This window comes from Stegostoma tigrinum, chromosome 26 (assembly GCF_030684315.1).
Source record: "Stegostoma tigrinum isolate sSteTig4 chromosome 26, sSteTig4.hap1, whole genome shotgun sequence".
Taxonomy (NCBI): Eukaryota; Metazoa; Chordata; class Chondrichthyes; order Orectolobiformes; family Stegostomatidae; genus Stegostoma; species Stegostoma tigrinum.
The window spans coordinates 35,236,676-35,250,151 of NC_081379.1; the positions used below are offsets into that span (position 1 = coordinate 35,236,676).

The 13,476-nt window shown below is 41.7% G+C and overlaps 1 protein-coding gene across 5 annotated transcripts in view; it reads right to left on the minus strand.

Annotated features, from left to right (window-relative positions):
* The window catches only part of taok3a (TAO kinase 3a), a 116,287-nt gene that overhangs the window by 9,745 nt on the left and 93,066 nt on the right, over nt 1–13,476 (minus strand). For 4 of the 5 annotated variants that reach the window (XM_048556142.2, XM_048556143.2, XM_048556140.2 and 1 more), the window contains 5 exons: nt 12,157–12,393; nt 4,954–5,082; nt 3,623–3,826; nt 2,421–2,660; nt 1,101–1,313 (listed from right to left, as the gene is read on the minus strand). In XM_048556142.2, the coding sequence (XP_048412099.1) occupies nt 1,101–1,313; nt 2,421–2,660; nt 3,623–3,826; nt 4,954–5,082; nt 12,157–12,393 (1,023 nt within the window). Of the gene's footprint in view, nt 1–1,100; nt 1,314–2,414; nt 2,661–3,622; nt 3,827–4,953; nt 5,083–12,156; nt 12,394–13,476 lie in introns of those variants that run through there. The other variant, XM_059655094.1, reaches the window with a different exon arrangement.

The window sequence follows — 13,476 nt, forward strand, 5'->3', positions numbered from 1 at the left end:
AGGTCCCTTCTTTAAACAATGAACAAACAAAAAAGTTCTAACATCAATCTCAAGCACAATCCTAATGTTCTCAATCCCGGTAATTGTGTAGCTGTCCTCGGATCTCAAGCTCAGTAAAAGCAAATTTTGTGTAAAGATCTTTTTCATGCCTTTTTGAAAAATTCCAAGTATACATTCAAGGAAATCCAAGGTAATCATACATATCTAAGTACAAATATAGGTACTGGTGTCATTTCAAATAGAGAATCTAAGTATAGTATTTAATGAGCTGACTACTTTAGAATCTGGAGATTCCAAGAACATTACAAATACAAAAGTAGGACAGTCCCCCTTTCAAGCCTGCCCCGCTATTCTACAAAGGCATTGCTCATTTGCTGTGGGGCTCAACTCGCCTTTCATATCAGTTCCTCACTGCCCTTGACTCCCTAGTTCAACAAATCTATCCTCATCCTCTTCAAATATTTTATGATCTAGCATTTCAACTGTTAAGATGCATGAACAATCATGGAAAAATTGCTGTTTTAATATTTCAGGTTTTCCACTTTCTTACAGTATAAGCATAATCAAAATTCCATCATCCGACAGGAAAAAGAACATAAGAAAATATAAATTTTCAATTCTTTAGTCTAAATACTTGTGTTTTAAATATACCACCGCACATTTTGGCACAGTACTGCCATTTCTATTTGGCAGCAGAACGTAGTGAATAAAACATTAAACTGGTCACTCATTACTTGCCATGGAATACTGGGACATAAACTGTTGATTACAGAGAGTTCCAACTGGTATAGCACAAAGGCGAAGAACTTAAAAAAAAAAGTGCATGTGTGCTCCTCTGAAATTACTATTTTTAAGATGGAACCAGAAATCACCCCATGACTGCTGCTGCTGAACCAAGGCTAACAAGAACAAGGTAGCAAGTGGAAGACAAAGGTTAACAAATCATTTGAAGTCATCTTTGCATTAATTCAAACACAATAATCAAAGCAAAAGGCTCAGACTATGGGCAAAGTTTCTAAACTGTTTGAGGTATCAAACAGTCTTGTCTTAGGAAACATCAAAGATCTTCTTTCAAAAAAAAGAAACAATACTTTACATACCGCCTGTGAGGCCATCATCTCATTGATACTTTGTTCATACTGTTCTGCCAAAATGGCTAATTTCCTTGTCTGTTCCTCTTTAAGTGCTTTCAGGACCATTTTGTGATCACTTTTTGGAGTTACCTCCAGCTGGTGGTTCCTCAGTGCTTTGTATTGTTTTGTTTGGACTTTACAAGTGTCTTGGAACTGCTTCTTTATCTGTAGCTCCATGGCCTGCATAAAAATGTAAGCAAGATCAAAGTCAAAATGAGTAATAATTTGTACTTTGGCTGTCTGTCTATCTAGAAGGGATAACTTATGTTACATAACTCAAGCAAAATCCTGTATTAGAAGCAGACAACTATATTGAATAGAAATTGAGTTTAAAATTCTGTACTTAACCAGTTAAGTAATTCAGATCTAATCAGAGCTTAATGATAATAGATTTAGCCCTCAAGACCAAAAATTTAAATTGCAAATCTAAAAGCAGAATGATTAACGTCATATTTTAAAAATACCTGAATGGTATTATTATAACAAGAAACATGAATGATGAGAGGTAAATACACTGAGGGCATTTGAGTTTGGTCAGCAAAACGAAACAGCATGAGAACTTCTCGTAAATTAATATCAAGGCTATGGGAAAAGATCTAAGCTTAGTAAATCAATTTAGAAGGAGCTTAAAAAAGGCAGAACACCACTAGTAGATTTAGTTTATAGGCAAACCCCTCAACTAAACATCAGACTCTAAAAAGCTTATTAATTATTGGGATGACCTTTGCCCTTCATACATGACTGGCTAAGCAATACTAACAGTCACTTAGAGGACAAGTTCATAAAATCCTTATGACAATATTTTGAAATTAAGTGGGGAACAGGTTAATTCACACACATTTTAGGATGACAGGTGGTTAATCTGGACTCCTACGTTAAAGGGATTCCGAGGAAAATATGACAACTTTTCATATTTAGCTTGACAAAGATGTAGCCCAAGTCTGCAACTAAGGCTTTAATTTTAAGCAAAGCAAATTATGGATATGAGTGGTGAATGGCTAAAGTAGATTGGGAAATTAGATAAAGAACAGTAGATAATAAAATGGAAAGCATTTAAAGAAATAATTCTTAACTCTCACTGAACATATATCTCTCTGAGGAAAGAAGAACCCATTGCAATAACACATTCGTGACAGACAAAGGAACAGATTATCCATTCTTTTATTGCCTATGTTGTAAAATTCCAGCCACTTAACATTTTGGCTGTGTAGCAGAGTTAGCAATATTGATTCCTTCTGAAGACTCTCATGTTTCACTACGTGCAGAGGTTCAAAAGTGACTTCATACCTTTAGGCTCTTTGGCTGTTGTCTGAGTTCCAGGACATGTTTTCTGTGCAGTTCCCGCTCTCGGCGGGTATTATACTCTGTTTGATTCTCCAGCTCAGTCTGATGCTGTAAGCGGATTAAATCAATCCTAAGTTTTTGCAACATGTTAAGCTGTCGGAATTCCAGTTCTTGTGTGGACTCATCATGCCGAATTAACATGGCATGTTCCATCTCCTTCTGAGTTTGTTTCTTATTCACTTCCTGTTAGACAGTCATATCAATTATTCAAATACACATGCATTCAAAGTAATCCAAATTGTTCAGTAGCTAAGCACCACATTAGACTAAAAATTGCTTACTTTTAAAAGAAACAAATCAGAAATATATCATATGATAATGGCTTCAATTTAATATGTATCAGCACAATAAATGCATTTGCTTTAATCTTAAAACTTGAAAAATTGTGATTCTGAATAATGGGCTACAATGCTAACTCCTGAACTTGCCATGGAAATATCCCATTATGATACAGGAGGCCATCAGACCCAATGGACTACCCTACAGACAGCCAACATGTACTCAGTCAGTCTCATTTGACCATTCCATTTCAAAGCATTCTAGGTTTATTTTGCTCAAATACCCATCCAATTTCTTTTAGGAATTACTCATTACCTGTGTGCCCAACACCACCACAGCAACAAGTTCCAGGTCATCACCGCTTGATACATTAAAAAAGTATTCTTCCTCACATTAACGAGGCATCTCTTATCCAAAATGTGGTTCATATTTCCTGGTCCTTCTACCATCAGCTAAAACATTTTCTTTCCATTCTGTGCACCTCTTTTCCATCTTACTCAAACTCCTTTACTCCACCCTAATCGTATCTTAAAGTCAACCACAGAACCATTCCAGTAAATCCACTTCACACACTCAAGCATCCTTCCAGATGCCTAGCTAACAGAAATGGATGAACTGCCTCAGTTGTAACCTTTGTTATAAGCCCCACTGATGCTAAAATTGGGCAATTCATACTCCAGAGTAAAATGTAGCTTGATAGTTTACGACCTAATTTTTGCAGTTATGAGGCTGCCAATACACTTTAATAAAAGAACACTATTATATGAAACAAAAATACTTAAGATCTATATTCATACATGCTGATCCCATGTTTATATTAAATGGGAAGATTTGTAAAGAAATCTTGCTTTCTGACAAACATTTACCTCACGTAGATGCTCTTGCTCCAAGTTATGTCGTATTATCATCAACTTGCGCTTAAGCTCACGACAATTTCGATCATACTGTAATCGCTGGCGGCCAAGAAGTTGGGATTCCTCTTCTGCCTGCGTGTGCTGAAGGTTTTCTTTATGCCTAGATAATCGTTCCTGCTTTTCCTTTTTCGGTGTACTGTGATCTTCATTCATCTCCTATAGAGGAGACAAAATTCAGAGTCCTAATTGATTCTTATGAATCACTTTGATAATATGCTGTTGCTTTGCAGACCCAATGCTCCTGTATTAGTATTTCATTTGCAGCACTTTCATTGTTGTTCGGGTGGGGGAATGGGTTGGGGGAAGAGAAGAGAGGAGAGGAGGGAAAAGAACAAAAAGGAGCTGAAGGGGAGGGGAGGGGACAGGAGGGAAAAAGGTAAAAAAGGAGGATCAAGGAGGGGAGCGGGAAAGAGTTAAGCATTCATATCTGTGACTCTTCATCAGTTCTGAATAAAGGTCAGATTTGCTTTCTCGGTCTCTCTCTGCGAGGGAGGGAGACACGAGCGCGCGCGGGAGACACGAGCGCGCGCGGGAGACACGAGCGCGCGCGGGAGACACGAGCGCGCGCGGGAGACACGAGCGCGCGCGGGAGACACGAGCGCGCGCGGGAGACACGAGCGCGCGCGGGAGACACGAGCGCGCGCGGGAGACACGAGCGCGCGCGGGAGACACGAGCGCGCGCGGGAGACACGAGCGCGCGCGGGAGACACGAGCGCGCGCGGGAGACACGAGCGCGCGCGGGAGACACGAGCGCGCGCGGGAGACACGAGCGCGCGCGGGAGACACGAGCGCGCGCGGGAGACACGAGCGCGCGCGGGAGACACGAGCGCGCGCGGGAGACACGAGCGCGCGCGGGAGACACGAGCGCGCGCGGGAGACACGAGCGCGCGCGGGAGACACGAGCGCGCGCGGGAGACACGAGCGCGCGCGGGAGACACGAGCGCGCGCGGGAGACACGAGAGCCAGACCGACCGACAGAGGGGGATGGGGGTGGGGGGGGGGTGGGGGGTAGGAGGGACGAGGGACGGTTGGGGGGGGGCGGGGTGGAGGAAGAGGGATGGAGGGGTGCGGTAAGGGACGAGGGAGGGGGACGAGAGGGACGGGGGGGGGGGGGGGGCAGAAGAGACGGGGGAAGAGAGGTAGAGGAACGTGGGGGATGCTAGAATACCTGAATATTTCTAGTCTTTTCACAAAACACTACCAAAAAGCCTGTTCAATTTTAATTTGAAGTGGTGATCAACACCCCATCGGTTACTAAAGACTGTCCCTCAGTTCATCATTACCTCTTTAATCTTTTCTTTACAAAGTTTATACTGCCGCTTTTGATTTTCTAGGAAGGTGGTCAGTTCCTTTTTCTGTTGTGCTGTAATTTGCTGCTGGATTTTCTTCTCATCTTGTGCTGCTACCTTCATCTGAAGGGAACAAAATTAATACTTAGTTGCAGAGAAAAGATTTAGGCATTTAAACCAATAATACGTAGACTATGTTGACGACTTATTCATTGGTTTTCCAGTGTGGAGTAACTATTATTTGTGGCCCACATAAATGCAAAAGAACTCAAGCTTCTGTCAGACTTCTCTACAACTGGGATGTGCTCAGCTAAACAGTACAATGGAATGTGCAAAGAAACAAGGGCATACTATATCTTCAATATATCTAGCAGTCTCTTAGGAGTCATGTACATAATGACCGAGTATAGAGTACTGCTACTTTGGTATTTTAAATTAGCTTTTTAATTGTGATTTGACAGCACAGAACTTGAATACAGCTGAACAAACAGCACCTTTTGTCAAAGCTCTTCGCATATTACTTGCTCAGGACAATTTTCAAGAATAACAAGTCAAGGGGCGAACCAATTCTACATTATGATTCTAACCCATCAGCAGAATCCTTAATGTTGAACTAGGCCATTTGGCCCATTGAGTCCACACTAACTCTCTGAACAGCATCCCATCCAGACCTAAACTGATTATCGTAAATTGATTGTCAGCATATTCCTTCACACATTCAGGATTATCTGATGTTCCACTGTAGTCTCACAGCTGTAATGTTGGAAACTATTGCATGTTTCTCAGGAGTTTAGCAAACATTGTTAACTGCTGAAGAAATATTCTGTTTAATTTCATCTGCCAGTTTTCAAAAGTCAGCCTGTAAAAACTTGGCACCACACCAGCACCAAAATGCAAAATGCATTCAGCACGACTTGTGCAACTGCTGTTCGTATTTGTGTTGTCCCGTTTGTGGCAAACACAATTTGTGTTGAGTGCGCATTATAGAAGCATGAGACACTCAGCTTCATTGGTTCCTCAAACTTTTAACATTTACCTGGGGATAATCTAATTAAGCACTTTTCAGATTGAGTGTGATTACCTTCATGTTTTTCTTGAGTTTCCAATACCACAAAAAAAACTATTTGAATATTGATAACAGAATGGCTTCAATGTGTCCGACAATAGCAAACTTGCAGCGAACAAATGGTACAGCTTCAACTCACGAGGTTAACAATATGGCTGATTTTGAAGCACTTGGATCTGTAAGAATCCCAATGTGTACTGTGAACTGAGAAAGTAGGCTTGCTAATTTGATAACAAAGAGTTCTAGGATAAAGCATGAGAAAAAAAAAAGAGACAATGTGCGCTCAAGATAACCAAGTGTGGGGCTGATTGAACACAGCAGGCCAAGCAGCATCTTAGGAGCACAAAAGCTGACGTTTCGGGCCTAGCCCCTTCATCAGAAAGGGGGATGGGGAGAGGCTCTGAAATAAATAGGGGGAGAGGGGGAGGTGGATCGAAGATGGATAGAGGAGAAGATAGGTGGAGAGGAGACTATATGTGGGAAGGTCGGGAGGGGATAGATCAGATCGAGGACGACTGACAGGTCAAGGGGGCGGGATGAGGTTAGTAGGTAGGAAATAGAGGTGCAGCTAGAAGTGGGAGGAGGGGATAGGTGAGGGGAAGAACAGGTTAGGCAGCCGGGGACGGTTTTGGGATGCAGTGGTGGGGAGAGGAGATTTAAGCTGGTGAAATCCACATTGATACTATTGGGCTGCAGGGTTCCCAAGCGGAATAGGAGTTGCTGCTCCTACAACCTACGGGTGGCATCATTATGGCACTGCAAGAGGCCCAGAATGGACATGTCGTCTGAGGAATGGGACGGGGAGTGGAAAGTGTTCGCTACTGGGAGGTGCAGTTGTTTACTGCGAACCGAGCCTAAGTGTTCTGCAAAGCGGTCCCCAAGCCTCCGCTTGGTTTCCCCAATGTAGACGAAGCCACACCGTGTACAGCGGATGCAGTATACCACATTGGCGGACGTGCAGGTGAACATCTGCTTGATGTGGAAAGTTAATTTGGGGCCCGGGATGGGGGTGGGGGAGGTGGTGTGGGGACAGGTGTAGCACTTCCTGCAGTTGCAGTGGAAAGTGCCGGATGTGGTGGGGTTGGAGGGGAGTGTGGAGCGGACAAGGGAGTCGCGGAGAGAGTGGTCTCTCCGGAAGGCAGACCAGGGAGGGGTGGGAAAAATGTCTTTGGTGGTGGGGTCGGATTGTAGATGGCCGAAGTGTGGGAGGATGATGCGTTGTATCCGGGGGTTGGTGGGATTGTATGTGAGGACTCGGGGGATTCTCTTTGGGTGGTTATTGCGAGGGCGGGGTGTGAGGGATGAGGTGCAGGAAATGCAGGAGACACGTTTAAGGGCGTTCTTGACCACTGCGGGGAGGAAGTTGCGGCCCTTGAAGAACAAGGATATCTGGGACGAGCGGGAGTGAAATGCCTCATCCTGGGAACAGATGCGGCGGAGGCAAAGGAATTGGGAATAGGGGATAGGAATAGTTTACCTGGACCATCTCCAACACATCCCTTACCTTCCTGGACCTTTCTGTCTCCATCTAAGGCAACCACCTACAAACTGATGTCCGTTTCAAGCCCACCGACTCCCACAGCTATCCGGAATACACCTCCTCCCACCCGCTTTCCTGCAAAAATCCCATCCCTCAAGCCGCACCTCCATTTCCTACCTACTAAACTCATCCCGCCCTGATGACCGATCCGTCCTCCCCGGACTGACCTATTCCCTCCCTACCTCCCCACCCATACTCTCCTCTATACCTATCTTCTCCTCTATCTATCTTCAGTCCACCTCCCCCTCCCTCCCTATTTATTTCAGAATCCTCTCCCCATCCCCCTTTTCTGAAGAAGGGTCTAGGCCCGAAACGTCAGCTTTTGTGCTTCTAAGACGCTGCTTGGCCTGCTGTGTTCAATCAGCCCCACACTCTGTTATCTTGGATTCTCCAGCATCTGCAGTTCCCATTATCTCTGATCACAATGTGCACTCAATTGACTGCAGCAGCCTGGAGTTGGAAATCCAAATCAAATACAAAAAGGTTTGCAACAAATGCATTGTTTATCACTCAGTGGAGAACCAAGCTGAATACAAGAAAGTGTACCAGATTGAAAGAGGAATAAGTGTAAATACACTGAATAGTACTATGTTCATAGGCAACAGAAGCGAATCCAAACATTTCTGTAAACATATCAAAAGGCAGTCGAAGGAAGGATGTGCTGATTCACAAAAGAGACTGTCTTCTTTTCTGAGATGTTAGACAGCAGAAAACTGTTAGTTTGGGTTAGACAACAGATAGAAGACCACCTCAAAAGGTCAAAAAATCTCTAAGTAGTAAAGTTATGCATTACAGATGGGCGCATCCTTGGTTGCTGAAAGGACAGCATGCGGAAATTACAGAGGCTTTGGTTACAATCTTTCAATTCTCCCAACATGGTGTGTGTGTCCAGAGCACTACAGGAGACAGACAAACCTTGTAATGAGATGCCGGTCAATCAAATGTCGATCATTAGGACACTTGAAGAAAACAACAATCAGAACAAAATTAATTGTCACTTACAAAAATATGGCTTACTAAATGAAGCTAACTATTAAAGGCAAGGCAGTGTTTGACAAATCTGATGAAACAATGAACAGGGTGTACGAGACCATTACAGGTGATGCATACAAATGGACTTGCAAAAAAAGTTTGATAAAGTATGCACAAGACAGCTGCTGACAGAACAGAATACCATAGAAATATAGGGCAATGGTGCAATGATACAGAATTGGCCAAGACAATGTGGAGAGTAGTACTGAATTCCAATTTTTCTGGCACTAAGGATTTGAGCAGTGGTATGCCCTAGAAACTTGTTAACATTAATACAAGGTAAAAATGGTACCAATGTGCTGGACTATGATATAAACAGCATAATTTCAAAATCTGTGGATGCCATGGAACTCTCAAATAGAGCCAGGTGAAGACGACAGTAACAGGTTCCAGGAGTACACAGACTGGTGAAAGGGGCAGACAAATGGCAGATGAAACTAATATGGATGTCTTAAGTGAAACATGTCAATGGTTTGTTACATCTTTACATTCAAGTGTTAAAAAAGTAGATTCAGGAACACAATTCTTTTAAAGTGGAAGGACAAGTTGGAAAAGCTGTTACAGTGATAGATTCTGTGTCTTTGTTTTCTGCACAGGCAGAGTACAAAAGCAAGTGATTCTGAAAACTTTATACAGCTGGGGATTGTTATCAATTTGACCACCGCATTTTAGGAAGGCTTTTAAGTCCTTACAGCATGTGTAGAGAAGGTCTATCAGAATGGAACCCAAAAGCATTTCAATTGGATAGAGCAATTGGATGCTATCCTCAAACCAATAGAAAGAGGGTCTTTACGTGTTCAAAATCTTGTGGGATTTTGCTGGAATAAATGAAAAATCATTTCCAGTGATCAAAGGGTCAGGGATCATAGGCAAGGATTTAAGGTTATTTAAAGATCAGCAGCAACAAGCAACATCTATTTTATAGAATGAACAATGATAACCTGGCCTTTAAAGGCCCTGAAAAGGGTAAGGGAAAGAATACTTACTAACGTACAGAAAACTTTATGGAGAATTAGATAAACATATACACAGGGAAAAACCTTCAGGGGTATATAATTAATTCAAAAGCTCTTTTAAAGGGCTGGCAAAGGCATAGTGAGCTGACTGACCAACTTCCATGTTGCACAATTTTATCATGCTCTAAGTCTGAACAGAACTTTTTTTCATAAATTCAATGACATTGGATCATCTTATAAAGCAACACAAAGATTTTGTTTTGCTTCGTCATTTTGGAATTCCTATTTTGGAAGCTTAGAAGCCATTGTTTTAACCTGCAGCATGGTGTTTACTTAGACAGTGACAACTTTTTAGAAAAGAAGCATTCAGATGATGATTTAAGCTTGGTTCTCACAGGGCAAGCACAGTTGCAAAGGAGACTTAAAGCAAGCATTAGGTTGGTTCCCTTAAAATAGCAAACAACTTAAAGCCTGGTTCATTTGTAGGTAAAGAATATCATGTTAGTGGTCTTCACCCAATGTAGCATACACTGCATTTTCAGCTAGAAGAATGGATCAAGTTTGGTGCTGTCTTTAAGAAGTCTGTCTCATGGCTGTTAAAAAAAGACACTAAACCAGCCAATTTATAATTATAATTTGTTCTCATTATAATTTGTCTTAGGCATGCTTCTGAATGAGAGGCTAACTCTTGCCTCTGACACTTGAGGATCTGACTGCATCATGAATTGCATATCAGTTAAAATTCTACCTAACGAAGCTTAACTGATAGCTACAAAGTAAACTAATCCATTAGCCAGAAAGTTAACTGCTCTTTTAATTTCAAAATTTGTCTGCTCAACTCTACAGTTTGTAGAATGAGTTAAATATGGTCTCCAATGTTAACATATATAGTATAGATTAGATTCCCAACAAGTCTACACTGTCCCTTGGAGCATCCCACCCAGACCCATCCCCCTATAACCCACACACCCCTGAACACTACAGGCAATTTAGCATGGCCAATCCACCTAGCCTGCACATCTTTGGACTGTGGGAGGAAACCGCAGCACCCGGAGGAAACCCACACATATACGGGGAGAATGTGTAAACTCCACACAGACAGTCACCCGAGGCTGGAATTGAACCCAGGTCCCTGATGCTGTGAGGCTACAGTGCTAAACACTGAGCCATAGTGCCGCCCTCACATCATAACTAAACTGATGAGTCATTTTCTGGTTCAAAGTTGAAACAGGAACAATGTGTATCTGTGCTCACTCTATTTGCCAACAATAGGACAGTTTATTAATATACATGTACGTGCCAGTTTTGTGTGCCGAACTATGAGCCCAACTGACCATCTTAATTTGATTGCCAGACTAATTTTTAGTGCATAGAACATTATACAAAGTTAGTACAATTACAGTCAGATCCAATTTTGAACAGTGTTGAGTTTTGTAGCATGGATGAGTTGGGTGCAGTTTGTAACATTATTGTTACAAACGGGTGAAGAGGTATGGTCTTAATCAACAGCATGTCCCTTTGGCTTTAAGTAGTACCTTTGTGAGCAACAGAAGAAGGGTGCAATTCAATTTGAGACCCACAGGGCCCTTCAATAATCTTTGACTACAAGGCACTAACCACATTACACTGGCCCATGCTAACTAAACTCAGAACAATACAGAAGAAATTCTGCTTTTTCTTCCGACATGCTAAGTTTCTGCAGCAATTTCTGTTTCTGTTTCAGGTAAGTCATTATCTAATTCACGTTTCACCACAATGCCTTGACAGAACAGTCATTCTTCCTGGTTTAAAATTTAAAATCAATTTGGAAAGCTGATCAGTCATCATCTAACTGGTGCTTTCGCCAATCACAACACCTCTACTTGAGTCAGAAAGCAAGAATGGCAGATGCTGGAGTCAGAAATAACAGCCCGGAGCTGGAGGAACACAGCAGGCCAGGCAGCATCAGAAGAGCAGGCAAACTGATGTTTCGGGTCAGGAACCGAAACGTCAGCTTTCCTGCTGTGTTCCTCCAGCTCCACACTTTTCTACCTCAACCAGAGCTCACCTTGCCAATCAACCAATCAGCATTCTTTTAAATTAGAAAATTTTGTTTAGCTTCACAATGGTATTCTTGTCAATGTCATGAAGACTGCAAAATGAAAACCTTTGGTAAAAAGTGATAATGGGAACTGCAGATGCTGGAGAATCCAAGACAACAAAATGTGAGGCTGGATGAACACAGCAGGCCCAGCAGCATCTCAGGAGCACAAAAGCTGACGTTTCGGGCCTAGACCCTTCATCAGTAAAAATGTCCTTTTCCAACAATATTCAAGTTGTGTACTAGAAAATGACAATTGACTTCAAGATAGTTGCACAAATTAGCCATTAGAACAATTTTGTACATGTAACTTTTAATTATTCCATTCCACGTTAAATACAAAAGCAATGTGGTAAGCACTGTTCTCTGGTTCACTTAAGATTGACAATAGACTTATGGAACATAATGGATGAAGTCTGCAGTTCTCTGTGTTTACATGGCTCCAATCACTTCCTCCTACGCCTTCTGAGTCTACACTGAGCCATTCTGATGTACATTTTCCTTACTCGCGGTCTTCACTTACCTCTTTTTCCATGGATATCTGATGCTTCTTTGCCAGCTTCTCCAGTTCAATAGATGCATTGTTACATTGTGTCTCTACTTCCTTCTCCAATTTTAGACGATGCTCATCCATCTCTGCCTTCAACTTATTCTCTAAAGCCATCAGCTGCTTCTGGTGCTGTCTTCGCATCCGCTTGTAGCCCGACATCTGTTCACGTAGCTCGTTTTCCTGTTCATGCTCATGGATCTGTCTTGTAACCTAGCGCCAAAAAACAAAACGAGATGGCCAATTACATTGAAGAATTGAAAAAATACAATTAAAAATTTCTTCTAATCCGAAATATAATAGCCTTTTATAATCACGTTTAAAATAATTTCTAGCTACTTCTGCAAACTTTTCAATTTGTACATTGATGTGTGACCTCTCTGTCTCCGGGAAAGGCACAGAAGTCAGGATGTCCTTGATGTGCAAGAACTAAACGTGGACGTGTACCAATCTACCAGGTCACACTCAGGGTTTGAATGAAGGGATCAAGGCCACTTCAGTTATACTGCACCACTACAATCCATTGAGTACGAGAGGAGACATTTCAAGTTTGTTTTAAAAAATATAGACATTCAAGAGTTTCACCTCATAAATGAAGTTCAGGCTAAATCATTTTTACTGAAGTGAAAAACTACTTCAAGGATTACTTTGAAGGTAAGCATAGAACAATCATGACTTCCCTCAAGGTCAAACATTTTAAAACTAATGCAATTGCATTAACCAATGATGCAACAAAGATAAAAATGTCAAGTTTAGCAGCTGCCTCTTCACGCTCAAACATCTGTGCTACAATCTATTACTGAGTAAATGATTGTAAAGTCACCACTAATTTGAAATGAAAATCAGCATGTTTAAACACACTATTAATTGGCTATGGAAGCAAATGATTTGACATTTATTTTTAAACAATGCCAAAAACCGTGCTATTACTGTATTTGTTCTACATTTCAGATAGAAATGAACATGGCCTTTGACTAAATAAGCAACAAAAATGCATCCAATTGATGCACTTGCTCTTGAAACATAACCAAAGCTGCATATCCATTGGGAATCACATTCCCAATTTCAATAACAATAATCAAAAAAGTTTAATAATCATGGCTCAGAACAAAAATTCCATGCACGTTTGCACAACACAAGTTCTGACTAGTATTGTTAAGAATTGGAATCACGTTGGTTCCTAAGTCAGTGGTGCTTGTAGCTGTATGATTTAACAAACACAATTTTCACTTTGCCAATTCAGACATTTAAAAATTTCTGCCACAATAACTTTCATACCTACCTGAATTAGATAAC